The 24022-nt window shown below is 50.9% G+C and overlaps 5 protein-coding genes across 6 annotated transcripts; 4 read left to right on the forward strand and 1 right to left on the reverse strand.

Annotated features, from left to right (window-relative positions):
- The first annotated feature begins 2293 nt into the window (after nucleotides 1-2293).
- Nucleotides 2294-4928, forward strand: LOC112883069. The gene is made up of 2 exons (XM_025948288.1): nucleotides 2294-3754; nucleotides 4421-4928. The coding sequence occupies exon 1, from the start codon at nucleotides 2586-2588 to the stop codon at nucleotides 3726-3728; it is 1143 nt and encodes a 380-aa protein (XP_025804073.1). The 5' UTR covers nucleotides 2294-2585; the 3' UTR covers nucleotides 3729-3754; nucleotides 4421-4928.
- Nucleotides 4929-10780: 5852 nt separating this feature from the next.
- On the forward strand, nucleotides 10781-11858 carry LOC112883560 (RING-H2 finger protein ATL70-like). Its single transcript, XM_025948870.1, has one exon. It carries the CDS (start codon nucleotides 11113-11115, stop codon nucleotides 11620-11622), a length of 510 nt encoding a protein of 169 aa, XP_025804655.1. The 5' UTR covers nucleotides 10781-11112; the 3' UTR covers nucleotides 11623-11858.
- LOC112883558 (probable receptor-like protein kinase At1g49730) lies at nucleotides 11839-14275 on the reverse strand. Of its 2 annotated transcripts, none has more exons than XM_025948868.1 (7): nucleotides 13556-14275; nucleotides 13164-13470; nucleotides 13024-13076; nucleotides 12868-12935; nucleotides 12669-12758; nucleotides 12511-12571; nucleotides 11839-12377 (listed from the first exon to the last, which is right to left on the reverse strand). In XM_025948868.1, exons 1-7 carry the CDS (start codon nucleotides 13596-13598, stop codon nucleotides 12043-12045), a joined length of 957 nt encoding a protein of 318 aa, XP_025804653.1. In that variant the 5' UTR covers nucleotides 13599-14275; the 3' UTR covers nucleotides 11839-12042. The 2 variants fall into 2 exon arrangements, with proteins under 2 accessions (XP_025804653.1, XP_025804654.1); XM_025948869.1 differs by having other exon boundaries at nucleotides 13164-13461; nucleotides 13556-14273.
- A 4102-nt stretch (nucleotides 14276-18377) lies between these two features.
- LOC112882560 (putative phosphatidylglycerol/phosphatidylinositol transfer protein DDB_G0282179) lies at nucleotides 18378-21283 on the forward strand. Its single transcript, XM_025947642.1, has 4 exons — nucleotides 18378-18600; nucleotides 18713-18814; nucleotides 20682-20839; nucleotides 20994-21283. The coding sequence occupies exons 1-4, from the start codon at nucleotides 18504-18506 to the stop codon at nucleotides 21090-21092; spliced, it is 456 nt and encodes a 151-aa protein (XP_025803427.1). The 5' UTR covers nucleotides 18378-18503; the 3' UTR covers nucleotides 21093-21283.
- A 696-nt stretch (nucleotides 21284-21979) lies between these two features.
- Nucleotides 21980-23304, forward strand: LOC112879699 (uncharacterized protein At5g39865-like). Its single transcript, XM_025944067.1, has one exon. It carries the CDS (start codon nucleotides 22214-22216, stop codon nucleotides 22994-22996), a length of 783 nt encoding a protein of 260 aa, XP_025799852.1. The 5' UTR covers nucleotides 21980-22213; the 3' UTR covers nucleotides 22997-23304.
- Nucleotides 23305-24022: the final 718 nt, after the last annotated feature.

The raw sequence follows: 24022 nt of genomic DNA on the forward strand, positions 1-24022 counted from the left end.
GCGACGGCTGCTCGCCCATCCCGGGTCCTCGGCAGCCGACCAAGCGAGCGCCTCCGGTCTTAGCTTGGGTAGCCGAAGGGGAACGGAGCGGAGCGCTTGTGCTAGGGCGAGGTTAAAGGAGCTCCGCGATTCCAGCCGGGAACACGGCGGCGTCCAGGAAGGAAGCCGGGAAGATATACCAAGGCAGGGGAGGGGGTATTTGTAAAAATATAAGGGGCAATCTGCAAATCATCGGATCGCGATCCACAATCACGATCCAAAACAGGGGGTTATATGTAAATATCCTGGGGCTACATGTAAAAAAAGGATCTCGATCCAAAATAGGGGGTATTTGCAATTATTAGGGGCTGTTGTGCAAAAATATCCGGCGCCGGCGGCCATGGCGTCCCGCGACGCCGCTGGACGGATCCCTCCTGCAGCACGGTGGATCAACTGCCCCAGCTACCCCTCCTCCCCCTTCTCCTCCCCTCCCAAGCTCTGGTGGCTGCGGCGTGCGGCGTGCGGCGGCGTCTGGCTGTGTCTGGCGTCGAGCCGCCGAAGGAAGAAGATGAAGAGCCTAGCTGGAGTAGTGGTGGTGGCCGTCACGTGGGCTAGTTGGCCGTCCTGGCCCAAGCCCAATAGATTGCTGGGCAGCACAAGGTAACAGGCCCAAAGCTCCAAAGCGGGCCTGGCTTTGCTCCCTCTGATTGCTATGTTGCAGGGCAGGCTTGGTAATAAGCATCAACCATTGTGTCGATGGCAGCAGTGGCCCGTGACTCGGCCGGGTTGTTTCTGGGAGCTTCGGTGTTGGTCTCTGGTGATGTTACAGACCCAGAGACGCTGGAGGTGCTGGCGTGCAGGCAAGGACTGGCTCTAGCGAGCGACCTGCTGCTGCAGCGCCTAGTTTTTGCGAGCGACTGCGCTAATGTTGTCAAGAACGTCAAGAGAGCGGCTATGGGGCACTACGGACAGATTGTCCAGGAGATCACAAGTTTTCAGTCTATCGAGTTCACCCACGAGAGGCGAGAATCAAACATTGATGCTCGTAATCTTGCTAGAAGCTGTTTGTATAAAGGTTTAGGCCGCTATGTGTGGTTCATTAGTCCGCTAATGGGCGTCTGTAACTCATACTTTACCCTTGCTTAAGGCCAATGTTTTATGATACAAGATCGAGAACTAGATAACTGTGTCAGATAAGTTTTATGGAGATGAAACTTCTCTCATATCCTATGAAACTCTCTCTTCTCTCTCGTGATAATGATCTTGCCATATCAGCAAATTTGCTGATGTGACATGATATTTAATGCCTATAAAATTTCCTGTGAAACCCAGTAAAATTAGCCTAATAAAGATTGGCGAGTTTGCTAAACAAAATAAGCATCAACCATTGATCCACCATAAATCCATTTATTTTGCAGGCAATGCAACCGCTGGAACGATGGTGACGTTGCAAAGAGCAAGAACAAGCTAGTATAAAGCCTTTTAGTCATTGTGCTGGTCTAGGTTCAACTAAAGGGAGGCATCTTGGGCCGTTTCTCCAGACATTTGCTCGGATTTGGTCGGATCAGAAAAGAGAGAGAAAAGAAACCACTGCCGCAATTCAAACCGGAATATGATTCCATTCCGGCACCACTGCCAACATGCAGTACCATTTCGATGATATGACGTAAGCCATGGTTGATAAAAAAAGATTAGAATAAAGTAGCGCCGTTACATATATAATGGAAAAGCTAATGACCAGCAACAAAGAGAAAAAGTGTGCGCCGTGGTCTCGAGGCAGCCGGTTAGTTTTGTGTGGTGCTCGGTAATTTCGCTAGAATTTTGCACGAATCAGAAAAACTTTATATTATGGTCTAAAAAAAAAGAAAAACTTTACATTTACCAACAGTAGAAAGATGGACGGCCCCAACCATCTCGGGCTCGGCTAGTCGGCCCCGGCTCCGATTCCCCAGAGACGCGGGCGTGTGGGTCCTGCCGGTTCTCCCTGGGCCCCGCCTGGCAGCCAGCCCAACTCGCTGACAACGCGCGCTACGCGACAAGCCCCTCGCCACGTGGCCACACCCGTCCCCTTCCGTCGCCACGTAACCCTCCCATCCGACGGTCCGTCTTCATCCATAGCCGCAACCGTGCATCGTGCACCGTCCGCCCCCGCCTCGCCTCCTGGCTCACCCGCTCCCCCACTCGGCCCACCCACTGCGAGCCGTCCCCACTGATTCCGTCCCCATGTGTCACCGAGAGCAACGCCCCATGCGCGCCGTCTGGCAGAGCCGAGCCGCCCGTGAATGGGAGGGAGCCGAGAAAGCGAGGGGGGCAGGAGGCGGACGCGGACGCGAGCGAACCAGACGCCGCCTGCCCGGAGCACTCACTCCCCCCTCCTCACCCTCATCGCCAACGCCCCCCGCCTCCTCCTTGTCCTTGCCGTCGCCTCCCTTCCCCCCTTCCTCCCCGATCGGAACCGCGCCCTCCGATCGATCGCCGGGATGCGGCTCTGACGCGGGTCGCCGGGTCCCAACGATTCCCGACCGAGCCCCGGGTTTCACTCCACTGAATCCCCGCGCGCCCCACGGGAGGCGGTTGTGTTCGCGTGACACTCCCGCGCGCGCGCCATGGTTGTGTCCTCGCCGGTGGTGCTGTCGCTGCTGCTCCTCGCGTCGCTCACGGCGCTGCTGGTCGTGGCCCCGCGCCTGTCCCCGCCGCCGCAGCAGGCGGTTGCGGCGGAGTCGCCGCCGACCAGCGCGGGGGTGGGGGCTGGCGGTGCGAGAGGCGGCGCGGACGGGGCGGCGGGCGTCTGGGGCGTGGGCGCGGGGGAGGAGGCCGACGACCTGCGGCTGTTCCGGCGCGCGGCGCTGGAGGCCGCCGCGGCGGGGGAGGCGGACGCGGCGGGCCCGCCCAAGGTGGCGTTCCTGTTCCTCACCAACTCCGACCTCACCTTCGCGCCGCTCTGGGAGCGCTTCTTCGCCGGGAACGAGGCGCGCCTCACCGTCTACGTCCACGCCGACCCGGCCGCGCGCCTGCGACTCCCCGCCACGCGCTCGTTCCGGGGCCGCTTCGTCGCCGCCAAGCCCACGCGCCGCGCCGACGCCAGCCTCATCGCCGCCGCGCGCCGCCTGCTCGCGGCCGCGCTGCTCGACGACCCCGCCAACGCCTACTTCGCGCTGCTGTCGCAGCACTGCGTCCCGCTCCACTCCTTCCAGCGCCTCTACGCCGCGCTCTTCCCGCCCCCCGTCCCCGGCGCGCGCCGCGGCCTTCAGCCGCGGCGGCTCCCCAGCTACATCGAGGTGCTCACGGGCGAGCCGCAGATGCCCGTGCGCTACGCGGCGCGCGGCGAGGGCGCCATGCTCCCCGAGGTGCCCTACGACCGGTTCCGCATCGGCTCCCAGTTCTTCACGCTGGCCCGCCGCCACGCCGTGCTCGTCGTCCGGGAGCGCCGCCTCTGGCGCAAGTTCCGGGTGCCCTGCCTCCCGGAGATGGCCCAGGACTCGTGCTACCCGGAGGAGAACTACTTCCCGACGCTGCTCGACATGGCGGACCCCGCCGGCGTCGCGCGGTACACGCTCACCCGCGTCAACTGGACCGGCAGCGTCGCGGGCCACCCGCGCACGTACACCGCCTCGGAGGTCACGCCGCGGCTCATCGCCGAGCTCCGCGCATCCAACAACACCCTCCCGCACATGTTCGCGCGCAAGTTCGCGCCCGACTGCCTCGGCCCGCTCCTCGCCATCGCCGACACCGTCATCTTCAAGGACTGATGGAGGCGCTGCTCTGCACAACCGAGGTATGATCTGAGCCTGAGCTACCCACCGTATCTGAACTGCAACCTTCAGAGCTGCTTCCATTTCAGTACTTGTTGATCTTCCTCGTGAACCTTTGCGTAGCTGCGAACATGGAGTAGTGAATTTGCCGTTTCTAGTAGAATGCCAAAAGTAAATTGAAGTGAATTTGTAGTGTAGTTCGACTCTGCAAACTGAATTAAGGTGCGGTAAATCGTTATGGTTGAAAACAAGAAAGGCTTGGTTCTGTCAGCATAGCGATTTTGTTTTGCTGCTCTTAACTTGACACTGCAAATTAGAACGACCCCAATTCAAAGTCACAAGAACCCACTCCTGCGTTGCTTTGCTTCACGAGATTGTAACGAAAGCGACGACTTGATTAGTGCAAATGGAAAGCCCTGTCCTGCAAATCGCAAGAAAACCACGCACTCTTGGTTGGCTAATGAGCTCATGCACGGACGCGTCCCAGATTTGACAGCGATATCCCAATCGAAGTCTCTGACGGGCGCTGCCTGCGGCCACGCATTGTCGCCTCATTTGACTAGCCCGGCCCGTCTGATCTTTCCGTGCGGATTAGGCTGGTTGGTTCCGTTTCATGCTTGCATTTTTGATCGATCAAGTCAGGCTGCTAGCTGCCGGTCTAACAACTCCGTTTGGACCATCCTCTGCAGGGATCATGCCGGGCCCGTCGACAGCGAAAGCTGGGGGCCTTCCTCGTTGGCCTTTGCAGTTTGCATCTTCAGAGTTCTCAGAGTCCGGATTCTTGAGATTGTTCCCCACGTCTGTTGAGAAGAAAGAAAAGTGTTCAGTTCCTCTCCTCCTCCTCCTCCTCCTCCTCCCTGTACTAGTAGTACTGTAGTGCTTCTGTACTTCCTGTATGTAGACTAGTAGAGAAGAAAGCGACGGCCTGAAGCGAAGCGGCAGGCGTTGCATTTGCAGGATCATCAGACGATCCCATCCATCCATCCGATGCGTGTATTTTACCTGGAGCAGCCAAAGAAGGCTGCCTGAATGCATAAGAAGGTGACGGATTTGCCTCTATATATAATATGAAACCATCCTGTACAGTTTGTTACTTGTGGACGTGTATTCTGCTCTTGTGTTGCAAAGATCGGTGGTCAACTGCAATTCGCAGTGGCCGGAGAAAAGATTGCCTGCAGAAATGCAGAGTTTGTTTCACTTGTTGCATGATTGCATCACCAATCTCCTTCCTTCTCCGTTTTTGTATTGTTCAGTCCGAAAGAAGATAAAGATAGAATGCTTTTTATGTGCATCAGTCACCTGATGGGACTGGAACTCGTCGCCGGCAGCGATGCAAGTGGCAACGGAGCCTGAACAACAGAACAACTGCGGTGCATAAAAGAAGGTTACTTGCGAATTTCAGGGGTGTTTTGGTTTCGGAAACTAAATTTTAATCCCTATTATATTAAATATTTGTACTAATTAGAAGTATTTTTAAATATAGACTAATTATAAAACTAATTGTATAGATACAACTAATTGCATAGATAGAGGGTAATTTATGAGACATCTAATTAGTCCATAATCTGATAATATGGTGCTACAGAAAAATATACGCTAATGATAGATTAATTAGATTTAAAAGATCCGTCTCGCGAATTAGCCTCCATGTGTTTAGTTTTGTAATTAGTCTATATTTAATTACTTGTAACCAAATTTTTTTTACGTAACAGTATAAGTAGTCTATAATCTGAAAATATGATGCTATAAAAAATATGTGCTAATGATAGATTAATTAGATTTAATAGATGCGTCTCGTGAGTAGCCTCCGTTTGTTTAGTTTTATAATAACTCATATTTAATACTTCTAGTTCTAGTTTGGTTAGTGACGGTGGCGTGCCGGTGATTAAAGTTTACTCTACGCAAATAGCAGCCACTCAATCAGATCGTGGTCAACTGCGATCTGCAGCGCCTGGAGAAAGAGCTTACTCGCAGAGATGCAGTCTCTGTTGCATCACTATAGCCTTTTTTGTATGGTTCATTCTTTTAGTAATTTTGTATGGTTCATTCAGTCCTGAAGCAGATAAGCAAGATGCTTTTTTTCCGCGTGCATTTTGGCGCCCAGTTGCCAGATGAGATCCTAGTTCGTTGACGACGCAGATGGGGCAACAGGGCCGCGGCACTAATCCGGCGTTCCGAGGAAGAGATTCTCCCGCGAAACGAAGCGCCGAGCTCGCCGTGCCGACGGGTTGACCCCGGCACTTGCGGATCGAGGAGGCCGGGCTTCGCCTCCGCCTCGTCCGAATTAAGCCGCCGGAGGAAAGCGATGCCTGGGCATGTGCCGATCGAGGAGGAAGAGGTTGTCGACCGCGGCTGCGGGCGGACTGCAGCGAGCAGGTGGCTCGCCGCCGGGCAGCCCGGAGGCCTCCTTGATCGGCCCGGCCGGGTCCACGAGCAGGTGGCGCGCATGCGGACGCGCCATGCGCCGCCGAGCGCAGGGGTGGCCGCGTGGCGACCGCGCGCTGTGCGCCTGCGCCCACACGCGTGCGGCATGCCGCTGCCGGCGGCGTCCTCGCCAGGTGGGTGCGCGCGGAGGGCCAGAGGCTGACGCCGCCTACCCGCCTTGCCGCGCTGTCACGGCCCAGGCTTGCAGGCCGCAGATCCGAGGCGAGGCGACGCCACTCCCACGCCCACGCCCACGCCCACGCCGTCGCCGTGCCGCGCGGGCCATCACATGAGCTCTCGCGACCTCCACGGCTGATGGCTCCACGCGACGCACCCGTGGCGCGCTCGCCGCACGTGCTGATGAGATCATGGTCCCCCTCTGCCGCCACCGTGCTGGCAGGCATCGCGGCGTCTCGCCAAGCACGGTGACGAGGGGCCGGAACCGAGGACCGGCACGTAGCGTACTCACATGAACGCACACAAGGATCCTGTGCCACGTAAACCGGTACGGTCAACGGTTAGGGTGGGTGTCGGTCGAGACCCGACATGGTCAAAACCAAATAGTATTTTTTTTTCTTTCAAGAGCCAAAGAGGGGAGCCTCTTTGTTGCACGCCTTCGCAATAACTTTTTTCTATTTTTATTTTCTCGAGCGGCGCCATTGCTGAATACTCCGTTTGTACCACTACGGGCCGGGGCCCCACTTGTTGTTGATGCGGCCATGGCGGGGGCCTTCTTCTTCCTGGGTTCCTGCCGACACAAAGGCCGGCCCAGTCTGCTGCTTGTGGCCTTGCGGGGCACCCCGGAGCCCGGAGGAAGGAAGGCAGCCACAGCCCACCTTGGCCCACCCGTCGCATCGCATTCGGACCCGGCTGCTAGCTAATCGCGATGGAGTTTAAAGCCTTTTGATTGTGTGTGTGGGGGGGGGGGGGGGGGTACATACATACATACCATATTTATAAGTATCTTGTTTCCAGATCATCCACATCTTGCGACCAGGCGTGGCTTAGCGTCGCTCTCTCCAAACTAAGAGCAAGAAGAATAGTTTAGCCCGCTGCCGACTACAAGAGTTTGCTATGTCATCTAAAGTTAATTTTATAGTCAATAAATATAATAGATTGGCTATTATATTGGCTAAAAGAGTGTTGTGTAATTAATATTAGACCCACCTGCATACTCTCATTCTCTCACCTCAGTCTGGGAATTTGTGCTATAGGCAGTTATGAGCTGGCTACTATCCTACAGCCAGCTCCTTCTCTCTCTTCTCTCTTCTCTCTTCTCTCCTCCACCTCAGCATAAATATAATAAAATAAAGTTTATAGCCAGCTACTGGATCTTATTGTACCTGCTCTAACCATCAAACGATACAAAGCACCTCAAAACGTCAGCGACAGCCGACAGGTCTCAGAGCCAAACGTTGTCCTTCCTCCGCCGCCGCCGCCGAGCAGCACCCGACAGAGGTGTGAACAGACAGAGCCTGCCAGCCTACGTGACAAACATGCGCTGGAATGTGAGTCGGAGGCACGAACGAGCCAGACGTTCACTCGCGGATGGTCAGTCTACCAACTACTCGATGGAGCACCGAGCACAGAAATGTCACGACATCTTGAGAGTTTTTTTTCCAAAAACAAAAGAATCTTCTTTTGAGCGTGACATTTCAGGGGTTTTGATTTTTGAGTGCCCTCTTCTTCTCCATTCACAAGAGCAGAAGACCGGATTTCCAGCGCCTTGTACGGCTACGAACTGAGTCCACTGTCAGAAGGTCTATCTCCCGGCGTAAGCGTAAAAGCAACTTCCCTTTCCCTAATAAACTGATAATATTGGAAAAAAATATACTTCAGTAATTTTCTAAATATCTCTATTTTTCCAATATTTCACCCCCAACTACCCTTACATGAAGGGAGAATTTTGGCTCTATATATGTTAGTTGTATTAGAATGAGATTATCGGAAACTGTAAAAGCATCTTAAAAAACTCAAGGGTAGGGTATGGTGGTCCCAACTATTTTTTATTAAAAGAAAGCAACCGACTTCCCGGTAGAGAAAATCCACCGAACCCTGACCGCGCTAGTAAGGGGATTTTTTTTAATCTCAGCCTAAAATTCGCTCCAACGAAAAGTCGAACCTAGGATCTAACGAGTGCTACTGGAGCCATCTAATCAAGTCAGCTAGAGTCCGGTTCGTACTATAAAAATATCTTTTCCAATAATATATAAAATTGGAAGATATTTATTAGGAACTGTTGCGGATGCTCTAAGGCTACCGTTGCTCCACGCGAGGTGCAAGCTCGGTGGTTTCACACAAGCAACGGAGCAGAGCCTAGAAGTGTCCCAAGCGACCAGAATAGCCAGTTAAATCTAGAACTTGATGATTCAACACTTAAGGAGTAGTTAGACGTGTGCTTTCACGTAGTTAACCGTAATTAAGCATGGCCCAAGATGTTAGTTAATTTTTTTCTTTTGAGCAAAAGTTGAGCATTCAAACTTTTGTCATAATCACTCGAAAAAACCTTTTATGATAAACATCCTTTTCAATTCGAAACCAGGTGTTATTTTTTTAACTCCCTACAGTCGTACAATAGTACCTTTTGGTTTACTTGTGCAGCCAGCACATTCAAACTTCTGTCACAAACATCATTCTTTTGAACATTTCAACCAAAGAGTAGTTTCATAATATTAGAACGAACAAGATCTATACTTCACTCGAGTGTTTCTCGCAGTTCCAGCGCTCGATTTGTGGCTCGTTGGATCCGCGCCTCGGCGGCATCTAAGCCACCTGTTTTGTGTTGCTCCGTTCCTATTTTTGGTTTGGTAGGTTTTGTTTCAATGACTCGTGGCCCCCACCTGTCATTAACTCTAGCCGTGTGGTTGTTCAGATTTTTGGGGAACTCGTGGCCCCCACCATTTCGTTGCTCCCTATTTTATTTTTAGTTGTGTTGCATCATTATTCTGTTCTATTAGGGGTGTGCTGTGATGTTTATCTCATATTTAGATCGTTGTTTTGCAATTATTTTTGATGTACTTTTCTGTCATATAATTTGATACTATTTTTTATTTTTATACCCAAATCTAGTTGGTTGGTCAGTAATGTAGTTTGTTACGAACCAAGTCTATTATTCTATTCTTGGTAGTATATGTTGTGGTTCATCCAAATTGTTCATACAAGCTGAACAAGGTTATTCGTATTGTTCATTCAATACTTGAGTTTAGAAATTTCAAGGTTGCCCAGAGGCATTCAACTGGAGATTTCTTGGTGGTCTGTTCTGCTTCCGATGCTAATATTTTGAATGGGAAGGTGAAGCGTTTAAGGGACAACGTTGTTAGCTTCTACAAACTGGAAGAGCTTAAGGTTCTGGACAATGAATATGAAGAAATCAGTGGGATAAGGGATGCAACAGAAGGCGAATTTAAATGTGAAATCAGACAGGATTACTTTGTAAGGAAGCGCAAATATGAAGAAACTCTTAAAAGGTATTTTCTATTTTGTCTCATTTTTTTTCTAACTAGTCATCCATTTCTGTTTCATATATTTAGATATAACTTGTTTAGTTGACTGATCTTTTATCCAGATCCATCTGATCAGTCTCAAAGAGGTTTGTTCGGTATCCTGCTCAACTGTCTTTTGGTTAGTAACCATATCATCCACTATTTTTTACTGGTCTTATGGTGCATATTATAAGGTTGTTCTGTTAGTGTTTTGGTTTTTATATGAACACATTATTGATATTACATTGGTTGTGGTTATGTAACTTGTTTGGAAATTATATGTAATAATTAAGTTAAAGGGTTTAAAACAGTACAGTCTAAAATCTTTTAAATTACCCCATCCTATAATTTTTTTTGTTAATCTTGCTATTCTGTTAATTTTGCTTTTCTGTTGGATTCATAGAGCTCCAGCCTGCTGAACTGCATAACTGCTAATTGTATTGAAATCAATTTACCCCTTGCTTATGCTAGTTTTACTTTATCTACTGTACTGTAAATTTTCAGTGGTTCATATGTAAGTTATATTTGATTATGGTTTCGAAAAGCACACTGTAAAATCTGTGAAATCTGTTCGTTTGTATTTCTGCTTTCTTACATGGCTACTTCATGCTTTATACTGTTGTTTCGATCATGTAATTTCTGTGTTCAATATACGTAATTTTTGTTAGACGTCTGGCCTTATTTCTTTTTTCCAAAATTTGCAGGTGCTCAACTCTGGTTCAAATTTTCTTTTCTTTGATTTGTTATTTATGCTTTATTTCTGGTTAATGTATTGAACTTAAGATCTCTCTTTTAATTATTAATTTGGGTTTTAATGATCTGGTTTAGGCTTCTATTATTTCTGATTTTTTTCAGCCCTTAGATGTTAATCTAATGGTTGTAAAAATCGAGTGTTTGTTTATTCAGAAACAATCGATTGTCAGGATCTGGTATGATCGAGTGTTACATCTGTTTTTGGCACTCGAGTGGTGCCCCCTCTTAGAATACTCGAGTATGAGGTAGATAGCTCCTATTATAAACTTTGTTATACTTCTAGTTGTACCTTACACCACAGCAATGGTGATGTGTCGATGTCCGAAACGATGCTGTTACGTGACTACGACCGCAGGGAGTAGTTAGTTCAGTTTATTTCATGGTACCATAAAAACTTTCTCGATCACAGTCTTAGCGCTAAGAAGCAGCATCGCAAGCACACCTGGATGCCTTCCTAGATACAAACAAATCCACGCCAATCAACCACGCATAAAACAACTGACCAACGCCATTGACCAGCTAAGCACGCCATGATTTCTCTTCTTCTTGCCGCCCTCTCCATCCCTAAGCACGCCATGTAATTGTAATCCCGTTCTTCCCCGCTGACCTGCGGCCGGGCGCACGCAGAGCTCGCTCGCGTTGACGACGCCATTGATCGACCGGCAGGTGGCAGCAGGACGCGGAAGCAGCGAGCTCGATCGGGCCAGCCACGAGCAGCGGCGATGAACGCGCCGCCGGGCGACGACGGCGGCGGCGCCGCGCGCGGCATCTTCGGGTCGAGCGGCATCAGCGGGTTCGGCTACGGCGTGGGCGTCTCCGTCGGCATCCTCCTTATCGTCTCCAGCATCGCGCTCGCCGTCTACTTCTGCACGCGCACGTCCATGCCCGTCGCCGCCGGAGGCGCGCCGCCGCGCCCCGGCGACGTCGAGCGGGGCATCGACGAGGCCACGCTCGAGGCGTTCCCCGTGGTGGCGTACGCGGAGGCCAGGAAGGCGCCGGCGGCGCGGCGGCAGCAGCAGCAGGCGTGCTGCCCCGTCTGCCTCGACAACTACAGCGACAGCGACGTGGTCCGGGTGCTCCCCGACTGCGGCCACCTGTTCCACCGCGCGTGCGTCGACCCCTGGCTCCGGCAGCGCCCCACGTGCCCCGTCTGCCGGACCTCGCCGCTGCCCAGCCCCATGCCCACGCCGCTCGCCGAGGTCACGCCGCTCGCGTCCGCACGGCCGTCGTGAGGGTTCTTGCGCTCGTGGCTTTTCTGCTCTCTGCTTCGATTCTGCTACTTGGTCTCAGCAATCCATTTCATGCGTACACATGCATAGCACGGTGTAATTAGGGGTGTGTTCAGCTTAATTAGGAGGTAGCACAAAAATTTGTTTCCTTTGGGGGTGTAAATTTTAGTAGAATAGTGTAGGACAGTTAAGAGGTTTTGGTCTCTGAAGAATTTGAAATGAGAGCACAAATTACATGTTCTTTTCCATTTCAACATTCACAAAAGCCTATCACCTTGGTCCCTCTATTGACATGAACAGATCCCGAATATTACCGGAAAAAAGGCACGCATTTTTCTACAGGCAGTGGTAAAAAAAACAACAAAGATGATGCGCAGAGAGGTGAACTAGCAGTAATCAGATATGAGCCCCCTGCACGACGAATCATCCACACCTTGCCTCGCCCCCAAGCCGCTCGACCTTCCCCTGCAAGTACCTCACGATCTGCGGTATGGAGACGGCGGCGCCGCCGCCGCCGCAGCTGCCGTGCTCGTGCCTGGTGCACAGCCTCGCGACGATGACGAGGTCCCGGAGCTCCCTGGCGTCGTAGACGCCGCCGAGGTCGGCGTCCACCATCCTGTGCATGGAGCCGGCGAACCCGGGCTCCTGCACCCACCGCACGAGCTCGCCGTCGCCGCCGGGGGACTGCCCCGTCACCAGCTCCAGCACCAGCACGCCGTAGTGGAACACCAGGCCCGCGCGCCTCCGCTCAACCTGGTCTGAACAGCCGCACACACCACCATGTATACAATTTTCAAGAAGGCGAGAGCAATGCGAATTTGAAATTTGGGGAAAATCATTAGAATTGGTGCGGTTTCCGTGGATTGTGGCTGAAGTTTGCGAAGCGGAAACCTTGGAAGGATTCGGTTGTTGCGCGCTTCAAGTCGTCGCTGACCACGCCGACGTCTGATAGCTGAGAATGGAAGGGATTCAGATTGTGGCATTGTGCACTGTGGCCGAGATGTCAGTATAGCATTGTGCAGGTGAGCAGCTGCAGGTCTCACTCTCACCTTGGCGACGAAGTTGGCGTCCATGAGCACGTTGCCGGAGTCGACGGAGACATGGAACACCGGGGGGTCGCAGAAGTAGTAGAGGTATTCCTGAAACAAGGTAAGGTTCAGAAACTGAATCGGCTACCAGGAGAATGGCTGCAATCTGATTGTCTGAATTCTCAAGTGTGATGTTGTGAAGGAGTAGTAGTTTTTTTACCAGTGCTGCTGCGATGTCAATGGCGACCTGCAGCCTGGTCCGCCAGTCCAATGGCGTCCTGAGAGGATCTGCCAAAAAAAAAACATCGGTGCTCGCCATGGAGACGATGAATCTCCGAGGAAGAAGAATCTGCCTGAAATGTGACCGCCGCATTACCGTGAAGGCACTCCTTGAGGCTCCTGTTCTCCATGTGGTCGAAGACCAGGAACCTGAGGCATCCAGCACCGTCAGAACCGCAGCCAGTTCAGTTGCTGGCGACGAGAGCGTGGGGCAAGGAAGGAGAGGAGGAGCCGGACCTGGCGTGGTGGCCCTCGGCGAAGCCGCGGAGCCGGACGACGTGGCGGTGGTTGAGGCGCGCCAGCAGCTGCAGCTCCAGGTAGAAGGCGGCCTTCCCGTTCCCGCCGCTCCCCTGCTGCCGGTGGTCGCCCCGGGAGCCGACGCGCCTGACGGTGGCGACAAGGCCCCCGGCGAAGCGCGCCCTGTACGCCGTGCCGCCGCCGCCGCGGGGCCCGCCGGCCTCGAGCACCGCGGTGAAGCCCTTGGTGGCCGCCTCGATCTCCCTGGGCGTGAACCTCCTCACGAACGGCAGGGTGCCTGAAAAATCTTTCGAGCTGGGGAGTTGGAACTGGAAGGAAGGCAGCGGGGAGCTCGTAGGGGGGCGAGGGGTCGGCGGGAGAGAGTGACGTACGCGTGCCGCCGATGCAGAGGCGGCGGCGGAGGCAGCCCCCCATTGCTATTGGCTACGGCTACGCTCCCCGAAGGATGCGGAAGCCGACAGCGGCGCGCGCACCGGGATCGGCGGCGGCGGTGTCAGAGCCCAGAGCAGAGCAGCGCAGGCAGCTGCAGATGGACGCGGATTGGATACCGGCCGGCTGATGAAGTGATGATGATGGATAGACGGACGGGAAGGGACTGTCGAGTTGTTTTCTTGCTCTTGTTTATGGCGGAGCTCCGGCCCGCAGGTACGGAGCAGGGAAGATGAGCGATCCTCGATGGATGGAGTCGATCGATTCCTCTCGTCCACTGACGACTTGTCTACTGGCCTTCTTAACGAGTTGATTAGCGCGCACGAATCCCGGAAAAGAGAGGCACTGACAGCGAGCTTGCTAGTGAATTGAAACCCCTTTTTGTCGGTCCCCATGATGCAGGGTTGAGTGTTCTTGGCTCCCACCGGCCGCTGCCGAGTGGCTCTCACTCACTCAAGCTTAGCATCCGGGAAAGTTCTGCCCGGCTTTTGCTTGGGCCCCTTCCAAAGCCGCACGGCATGCTCCAACCTTCCAAAGGCAAAGGTGATGGATGCAATACCCATCCATCAGAAGCAGCTGTTTCTACTAACACCACAACACGGCGGCTGCTCGCGTGAAAAAACAAAAGAACAGAATGCAGCAGCTGGTTCGCGGAATCGCGTTGCAGTGATTGAAACTGCCTTGATTCTGCTTTTCAAAGAAAAAGAAGAAAAAAAAAGAAAAGAAACTGCCTTTGATTCTGAATGGTGACGGTACAGCAGGAGGCAAGAAGCCTCTCGATCCTGCTCCTGGATTTCTTATCTGTCAGTAGCGGAGTGAGGCGCGGGCGCCGGAGAATCTCGGTACAGCGTACAGTTCTTCGCGCTCGCTGCCGTCCGTTTTGCCTGCCCCCCCTCGACCACGAGTTCTGTAGCTGAGCCCCCGTGGACGAAGACGAGCTCGGAGAATTTCCGCTCGGATTTGCAGGCGGCAAAGGCAGGTCAGGTGTTAGCACAGCGTTATGATGAGGAAGGACCGGAAGGATGGCTCCATTCCTCGGATGCTTCCCTCTTTGCTTTTTTTCTTTGGAGGAAAGGCTAGGCAGATATGTAGTTTCGGAAGGTTAAACTTTAATTCTGTCACGTTAAAAATAATTATATCATTTAGAAGTATTTATTATAAAGTCTAATTACAAAATTAATTGCAGAACTCTAGGCTAATTTGCAAAACGAATCTAATTAGGTATATTAATCTATAATTAGCGGATAGTTACTATAGCATTATTGTATCAAATCATAGATTAATTAGGCTCATTAAATTCGTCTCGTGAATTAGCACTCATATGTGCAAAAAGTTTTATAAATAAATTTTATTTAATATTCCTAAATAACGAGATTCTATTTGATATGATAGGATTAAACTTTAGCCCTCCACAATTAAACGGAGTCTAGATTAAACTTTAGCCCTCCATAGCCAAACAGGATCCAAGAGACAGTGGTACCTAACTAAATCAGGAATATATATGCTTTTGTCTAAGGTTTATGTACCAGCCACGCGTCAGGTGCTACCAAACACTAGCACGTTACTAACGGTGCATACAGAATTAAAACATTTATATAAATAGGTAGAATACGCGACCATCAATACGCACGCCATGTCGAATTTGAGTACGGATAAATAAAGACTTGTCTAGAGAGAAATAAAAAGAAAAGAAATCAGGCACATAGATTGTTACCTGTCGTCCACGGGCGCGACTATTTATGCGCTGATTTCTATCAATTTTTCTCCTTGCACAAGTTATGTTCGAATGCACATATATGCTTAAATGCACACACATAATTGCAGAGGCGGATCCAGCGATGGGTCTGGAGGGGCTCCAGCCCCCCTGCCGTTGCCTCCCTAGGATCCCCTACAACTTTTTACCATGGATATACTGTGAGGAGAGGTTGAAGTTGTCTAGAGGTGGAAGAAAGGCTCTCTAGCAATTATCCTGGATCCGCCACTGCATGATTGTGCCGTCTATGTATCTATATATTTGTTGTAACTTCTCATGCAGCTTAGGTCACCAGGCGGTAGCATATTTGCTAGCCAGGTAAGAGCCGCTATTAGATCGATCATCGATGTACCTGGTCAGTTTTCCTTGAGACAGTCTTAAAAGAACAAGTGATCACCACACACATATATATCTTTCAAATTTTGTCTGTCCTTGCTCGTCTCCTGCTTGCTCACACGTGCGGTAGATAGGGCGTCGCTCGCTCGCGTGCGTACGGGACGCCGACGTGCCCCGGGACCGTGACGCCGCATCTCCCGGCTTCCGTGCGTACGCGCAGGCGTGCATGCGCACGTACGCGCGCGAGAGACGCAGACGCGGCAGCAGGTTAAGTGCGGCGTGCGGCCCCACCCTGCAGAGGCGCATCGAATTTGTACCGTACGTGCCCCGTGCGGTGGTATACTATTTGCTATACGGATCCGGTTGGGGCTCGATTAAAGATAGCAAGAGGTACAAATTATTCACGTGCCCGCGGTAGCAAACCCGACGGACGTAGATACGAATTTACATTTAGACCCGCGGATGCGGGTACGAGTCTAAACCCAAATGTTATCTGCTTGCGGGCATGAAAAATACTATCTGCATCAGCAAATCCGCCAGATCCACCGATACGTGAGCCTAAATGGTAAATATATAAACACAATTTAGCGTTTCAACTCCACCTCATCCTCGTTCCCTTCCTTGGCCGCCACCCACACCCTCCGCTCACTTCCTCCCTCCTGTGTACCTCACGCCCGCACCACACTCCTCGGTCCTCCCTCTCGAATCCAAACCAGTGTCGTCCGGCGGCCCCCCTTCTACCTCCCTGCACGCCGCCTCTCTCCTCCCTCCTCCCTGCATGCTGCCACCCGCTGGTTCTTCCTTGCTGCGCGCTGACACTCCCTGACCTTTTCTTCTTGCGCGCCGCCATCCGTCACCTCCCTCCTCCCTGCACGCCGCCGCCCACCCGGTCCTTCCTTCCTGCGCGCCTACACTTCCCGGTCCTTCCTTCCTACACGCCACCGCCTATCGCCCCTCTCCTACTCGTCCGGTCCCCTTCCTCCTCCCTCTCAGCCGAGTGTGGCTACTAGGTGACCAGTGCGCCACCTCGAAACGCCGCCGGATCCTCTCTCTCCTTACTCTCTGCGCTTTTGCCGCCGGGTCACCGCCCCCAGCTTGCCAGCCCCTCGCCCACCCGGCGCCCTGTGCGCCGCGCCCAGACCCCTGGCATGCGGGCGTGCCCGTAGGTATGGGTACCCGCGGATAGCAGATACGGGTATAATTTTCTACCCGTGGTGGGTAGCGAGCGCGCATGCGGATTTGATTTTTTACTCACGGATTTAGGTATAAAAAAGGTATATCGTGTGGATTTTTACCCGTTGCTATCTTCAGGTTGGATGCTCGCAGAGCCAGGCAGGCACCTCGTACGAATCGCAGAAATACGTGCCGCCATACCGTATCGTTCACCCATTCCTGCCCTTTTCTTTTTCTGCTAATTAACGGGCAAGTATCCTGATCCTGATGAGTTCAAACTACGTGTACAAAAGCAATCTCACGTGTGGTGTCCGCATTGGTCCACGGAGGTGGGGATAGATTAGGGGTTTGCTGTCGTGATTTTTTTTCCAACCTCTTCGTTCCCACCACGTAGGAGGGTACTAATTGGTCTGGTCATTTCAACTCTTTGCAAAAAATTATCTTGTTCAATGGGTTCGACTTCAAACGCTAGCCTTTCAGATCAATTTATTTATTTTAATACGGCCGGCAATCGACAAGTATCTTCCGTTAGGATATATAGATAGATAGATAGATAGATATCGCAGATTTCTTCCTATTTTCGTTTAGACAAAGGTCTTGTTTGGTTCCCACTTACTGAAGCAAACTGACTAATAAGGATTAAAATTTCAAACAAAATGACTAAAAATATTTTGTTCTATTTGTTCCTACTGCTTTTAGTCACTCAATCCAAATAGGCAAAAAAAAACTTAAAATGTGTTGTCCTCGCTTGCAATAGTGTTACATCAAAATAGCCCAACAAAGCCACACCGACTTGACCATGAATGATTCCAAGCGGAATTGAAAGGCCAACCACTTTAGGTTCGATACCTTTGCCCACATAAACTTATATTCCCCTTCTATTATTTCTTTGAATATATAGAAGCACCCACAGGTCTGAAGTAAATTTAGCCATTTGTTTTTGAAGGAAAGAGTTTAGGCAAACTTTCATGATGTAACATAGTTACGTAGCTGAAAAAAAACCTTTTCTATATTAACCGGGAATATTATTAATCTGGTGGCACGCATATGCCCCCCTCACTCCTCTTATAAGTTATGAACAATGTTAAATCAAAATAGCTCAACAATGCCAACTACTTAGTTGACCATAAATGATTCCAAGCAAAATTGAAAAGCCAACCACTTCGAGTTCGACTCCTTTGCCTTTTTTTTATTTCTTTGAAGATAAAAGATATAGAAACCTCCACGCTGCTGCAGAAGTAAATTCAACCAAATTCTTTTTCCAAACAATGGATTTAGCCAAACTTCCATAGCGAAAACTAACTACGAAGTGTCCAGGCTTTATTTGTCAAAAAAATCAAATTTGGACGGCATTAGCCGCAAAACTTTTTCTTGGCATTAGCTTGTCCCGTCCCCACAAGTCAGTGTCCCAGCCACCGACCAATCCTCATCCAAATCCCCAAAGTCAAAAGAGCACCGCGAGACTCGCAAGAGAAACTCGTCGAGGAAATCGAACTCGCACGAACTCTCTTCCCCCCCACCTCCCCCAACTCTTCCTTTTTATAAATCCCACCCGGAAAAGTCCTTCTCCCTCACAAACGAGTCCTCCCACAGCACGCAACCTCGGCAGAGAGAGTCCACGAGTCGCCATGGCGAGCAAGCAGAGCCTCCTCGTCCTCGCCGCCGTCGCCGCCTGCCTCCTCCTCCTCCCGGACGCCTCGCTCGCCACCGACGTCGACTACTGCAGTGAGTACCCCGCCCCCGGAACCCCCGCTCCGTCTGGGCTCTCGAGAGCCGCAGATTCTCGCGCGGGGTATGGGAAGCTCGGCTCGTGACCTCCCCTTGCTGTGGCGCGCAGGTAGGGGCAAGAAGTACCCAGTGAAGGTGAGCGGGGTGGAGATCGTGCCCGATCCGGTCCAGGCCGGCAAGCTGGCCACCTTCAAGATCTCCGCTTCCACTGGTATGGCCGCAGCAGATTCAGCTGATTTTGCCCTCCCTTCTGCTGATCTCTATATGCTTCACGGTTGCTGGTGTTACTGGTGCGGCCGTAGCTGAGTACTTTGTCCCGCAGTGAATTCGGCACGCGTACGTACTTAGGACTAGGAAGGAAATTGCTGGTTGCTAGCCTCTATTAAGTTTGTTGCAGGACTGAGATTTAGTTTTAATTTTCCTGGAGTAAGTTTGTGGTAGTAGTTAGTACTAGTACCTTTGGGTGCTGTTGCTGGACGTAATGTCTTGTGCGTGTCCGGTGCTATTCAGGGTTGGGACTTGCTGTCACATTTGTCCCGACTCCCAAGTGTACTGCTGGTGAATTATCAGGTCCTTTGGAAATTTCTTCGAGGTTTTAGAGGCTGTAGGAGTAGTTGGGTACTTTGTTCGGCAATTTAGTGTAGTATTTAGTACTCTGAAAGAAATTAGCAATTGTCAGTTAAGTTTGTAGTAGTACTAAATTTTGAATGGGGATTCATTCGTATTTAACTTTGGTAGCAGTAGTGCTGCCTTGAATTTGGAAGGTCCTTTTGTACTGTTAGCGAATGGCTGGGTCATTGGGTGCTTAGGAGAACCTTTTGATTTGAGGAGGTTAACTTGCGTATAATTATGGTGTTCCTGATTGCTTTGGGTAATTTCAGTTCTCTTTTGTAACTTTATAAACCTCTCGAGCTTTTGTAGGGGTGTTGGTGTCATAAATCATGAGGTGGATGCAATTTGTCTAAAGATTACATCTGATAGTCCAAACTTTGTGCATGTAGCGGGTTTGGTTTTAGTGCTGGCACAACTGTCTTGAGAAATAGTCCTCTGCCATGACAATATGGCACAATGACAAAAATCTTTCTGGAGGATGTAAGGTTGCTTGTTATGATATCTTTCAGATTCGTACTGAGCTACTACAAGTCAGGATGATATAACTCTTTGTGAAGGTACTAGGTTGCTTGCATGTGTCCAGGCATCATATTGAACATCAAACAGGGGAGGATGCTCTGTACTGCCACTTGTCTTTGAGAAAAAATATAGATTGCTAGTGGAACACAAAATATTTGTTGGGGATAATGCAGCCACATGTAACATTATGTTATCACGGTGTCTGGTATTTTAATGTTCTTTGTTTAATAGTTATTAGTTAACATAGATGTAGTCTTTTGTGCCCTGTCAGTTCCTGTTGAATTGTTATGATGTTTTAGCTTCTATACAACACACTCGTTTGGTCTTGTTACTCTTGTACTGGAATTGTGCACCTTCTATGAAGGGGCAACAGATGAAGTGACTTAACCACTGATTGCACCCAAGAAATAGCATCTTTTACTGATTCTTGAAAAGGTAAACTAAAACCTGAGAGTTCCACCTAATTGAGTCATCCTCATGTTACTTGTCCTGCCTTTCACATGGCAAGTTATGGGGCGACTGAATGATCTCGCAGTGCATAGTAATAAACATAATAGAGTAATTTGTCCTCTAGTGGCACCATAGTAATATTCCGTCCATGACATCTTAAGTTTCAGCATATTGGCATATGCAGAATATTTAGTCATGTACCCAGTGAACAATCCAAAGTTTGGAATTTGGAAATAGTATTCAGTCTGACTCGTGCCAGCTGTACCTGATTTATTTATTTTTTCAGAGGTTAGTATTGTGAGAGGTTGAGCATACGTGAGCTCTGTGGCAAGGCAGCCACCTGTATTGCATGTGGTGTAGCTCTGGTGTGGCTTGTGTGGAAACTTTTGAGCTTTTTTCTTGTATTCAACTTGCAATTCAGGATGAGATTTAACTTGCATTGTTTGCCTTCTTCATCCTTGCAAAAACAAACCATAACGCTTTCTGTGAATTTTTAGATAAAACTATCCAGAAGGGGAAGCTGGTAATTGATGTTAAGTATTTCTTCTTCTATGTGCACTCGGAAACTCGCGACATCTGTGGAGAGACTACCTGTCCAGCAACTGGTAACTTTGTGCTCTCTCATGAGCAGACACTACCAAGCTTCACTCCACCGGTGAGATTTTCTACATCGCCAGGACTGCACATTTAGAGTCGTTTTCTGAAATCCCAAATAGAATCTTCTTGCTACGTTGCATTTTCTTAGGGCCTGACAGATAGCATACCTCCCAAATCATTTGTTAATTCATTGGCATTTTGTTTCGTTGCAGGGTTCTTACACCATCACCATGAAGATGGTTGGGGACAACAACGAGGAACTGAGCTGCATCTCATTCGGGTTCAGCATCGGGTTCGTCGCCTCCAGCTGAATGGACGCACCTTTTATGAGCACCAGAAGTTTGCCATGGATGTAATTATGAACCACACTGTATCCTACGACTCCCGGTAGTGTTGAGGTCCATGTAGGCTTTGTGGGTGTCGCGAAACTTACTGTTCAACTAAGACGTTTTTTATCCAGAGTTGAACACCGCAATAAAGCAAAAATCTGGTTGTCATGAAACGAGATGCGTTGTTACTTGGTGAAATATGTTTGCATACTGAATACGGTTTGGACGTACCCATGCTATTGACTACACCGGCTTCTGTAGTTGCAGTACTATACAATAACCACAGGCCATATGGAAAATCTAAATCTTGACATGGACAGCTCAGAATTGCAGTTGTACCTGTCAATATGTATGGTAAGGTGTAAGGATGGGTATGTTAATTCGATTGAAATTTGTCATCCCAGTAATGATGGTTTAACTCAAATGTTCTTACATGGATCAGGTGGAATTTAGGAGGAGAAAACGGGTCTTAAATTTTCATCGGAACCGTTGTGTATTTATTCCCAAATAGCCTTTCCGCAAGCAGTGGCACACGCACTAAACTTTGAAAAGAAAACATTATAAAGGAATGTTCTTATCTGTTTGATTTTTTTGCTAGGATTATCTGTTAGATTTCTTCAAGAGTACTCTTTCTTCAACCCGAAGATGACGCGTCTTAGAATCTGCCATGTGCCCATGTCACTGTTTCTCTTTGAAACAGTTTTTTTTCGTTCATTTTCGTTAAAAAAATCGTTAATTTCCACGCAGTTGTTGTTCGCAAACCGTTTTGTAACCAAATTTGGTGCCCATTCCGTTCCGTTTTCTGCCATGGCGAGTACGGAGTATCCCCCTGAGCAAACGACCTTTCAACGGCATGGCGGAAAGCGGTTAAAAAGGCCGCGCTGCCTCCCTCTCCCTCCCACCTCTTCTTCCTCCCCCCACTTTCCCTTCCACCATCACCAAAACCACACGCATCCAAGAACCAGAGGCGAAGCGGAGCAAGAAACCGCCCCGAATCGAATCGAGTCGGAGTCTCAACCCCCGGCACCAAATCGATCTCGTGCCAGCAGCCTCCCATTCCGCCGGGCGCTCTCCCCCTCGCCCCCTCGCCGCCGCCGGCCGCCATGATCATCAAGACGCTGAAGGCGCGCATCCTGCGCGCGCTCAAGTCGTCCCTACCGGCCGCGGGCGCGGACTCCCCGCCGCCGTCGCCGACCAAGCCGGCCGCCGCGCCCGTCCACGCCGACGCCTTCTCCGACGACGCGTCCTTCTTCGACGCGTGCGAGGCGGAGACGCCCACCAAGGGCCGCCACCGCCCGTCCTCCTCCCCGGAGCCGCTCGACGCGTGGGAGCTCGTGGACGAGGACGGCCGCGCCGTCCCCGCGCCGCCCGCGGACCCCGACCCGCTGCTGGGCTTCCCCGCCCGGTGCCCGCCGGGCGGGGAGCGCGGCGTGGTGCTCTACACCACGACGCTCCGCGGCGTGCGGCGGACGTTCGAGGACTGCAACGGCGTGCGCGCGCTGCTGGAGAACCTGGCCGTGGCGTTCCAGGAGCGCGACGTGTCCATGGACCGGGGCCTCCGGGACCAGCTGTGGGCGGTCACGGGGGAGAAGGCCGTGCCCCCGCGCCTCTTCGTGCGTGGCCGCGACGTCGGCGGCGCCGCCCAGGTGCTCGCGCTCCACGAGGAGGGCCGCCTCGTCCCCCTGCTGCTACCGTCGGTGCCGGCGCCCGACGAGAAGATCCCCGCCTCCGGGGGCGGGGCCAAGTGCGAGGCGTGCGGGGGGCTGAGTTTCGTGGTGTGCGGCGAGTGCGACGGCAGCCGCAAGGTGTTCGACGGCGGGCGCGGCGGCGCGCGGTGCCGCGGATGCAACGAGAACGGCCTCGTCATGTGCCCTCTCTGCTTGTAGGCAGCAAGCAATCGATGTCCATTAGCGCCCAGTTAATCACCTTCATCTCCACCACTTCTACTCAGTAATTAATCCAACCCTCTTCCTCCTGGCCTTGCTGCTCAGTAATTTCAATCCACTTTCTTCTTCCATTAGTTCTCTGCTCCTACGAGTCGATGTGTTCGAGTAATCGAGTGGTTGGCGTGTCTTGTACATACCCTGTTGAACCTTGATCAAACGTGTGATGTATATATGCTAGTTTAGATGTCCACATCAAAACCTCGCAAAATACATCCATGCATCCATCAATCAATCGGTTTCCTCATGAAGTTTGGTGGGCTGGTGCTGTTGACACGGCACTGACATCAAAGCAAGGTTTTTTGAAATGAAATGAAATGGTATGGAACTATGGATTGGTGGGGGTGTCCAATTTCAAGGCAGGCACAAACATGGAGGATTTGAATTTGAACTCCAAATGGTTGTGGGATCCTGTTCTTTTTCCTTCTTGCTAATCATTGTTGGGGCATCTGAGAATGCCTGTGTTCCCTACTTGTATTTCTGAAAAAACACAAACTTTGGATTCTCCTGGTGAGTGTGGTCCTAGAGGAGCAGCAAGGCAAGCAAGCGGGCAACTTTACACTTTGCATAGTCTCTCGGATCAAAAGGAGGCGGCTGGTGGGCTACTGTTCATGCAGCTTTGCATCATTGCGAGTCAGGTCAGAGGATTTTCCGATGAACTGATACACTGAACCGGTTCCTAATCGCTTTGGTCCCTCCCCGTGCGTGGCGCACAACATTCAGACAAGGAGTGGGGATGGACATGTACATGATGGACAGATGGAACATGCTATCAGGATTCAGGAACCATTTGGGGCCACAGACGCTATCTCCAACCGTCGTTGTCTATATCCATTATTTATAGACTTCTCTACAAAAATTCTCTCATCTGTATCACATTTCTCTCCAACAACGTTTTTTAAATTTCGTTCTCTATACATTAAACCCTATATTAGAAACGTATTTTGTTTCAAATTTTTGTACGTACGT

This window comes from Panicum hallii, chromosome 2 (genome assembly GCF_002211085.1).
Source record: "Panicum hallii strain FIL2 chromosome 2, PHallii_v3.1, whole genome shotgun sequence".
NCBI lineage: Eukaryota > Viridiplantae > Streptophyta > Magnoliopsida > Poales > Poaceae > Panicum > Panicum hallii.

Bases quoted from the DNA above. Each gene is read 5' to 3' on its own strand.
- LOC112883069 (XM_025948288.1), top strand. From the start codon at position 2,586: ATGGTTGTGTCCTCGCCGGTGGTGCTGTCGCTGCTGCTCCTCGCGTCG.
- LOC112883560 (XM_025948870.1), top strand. From the start codon at position 11,113: ATGAACGCGCCGCCGGGCGACGACGGCGGCGGCGCCGCGCGCGGCATC.
- LOC112882560 (XM_025947642.1), top strand. From the start codon at position 18,504: ATGGCGAGCAAGCAGAGCCTCCTCGTCCTCGCCGCCGTCGCCGCCTGC. The intron at 18,601-18,712 runs GTGAGTACCCCG...TGTGGCGCGCAG, and splicing joins CACCGACGTCGACTACTGCA to GTAGGGGCAAGAAGTACCCA. The intron at 20,840-20,993 runs GTGAGATTTTCT...GTTTCGTTGCAG, and splicing joins TACCAAGCTTCACTCCACCG to GGTTCTTACACCATCACCAT.
- LOC112883558 (XM_025948868.1), bottom strand. From the start codon at position 13,598: ATGGGGGGCTGCCTCCGCCGCCGCCTCTGCATCGGCGGCACGC. The intron at 12,759-12,867 runs GTAAAAAAACTA...ACCTTGTTTCAG, and splicing joins TTGACATCGCAGCAGCACTG to GAATACCTCTACTACTTCTG. The intron at 12,572-12,668 runs GTGAGAGTGAGA...TTCCATTCTCAG, and splicing joins ACGCCAACTTCGTCGCCAAG to CTATCAGACGTCGGCGTGGT.
- LOC112879699 (XM_025944067.1), top strand. From the start codon at position 22,214: ATGATCATCAAGACGCTGAAGGCGCGCATCCTGCGCGCGCTCAAGTCG.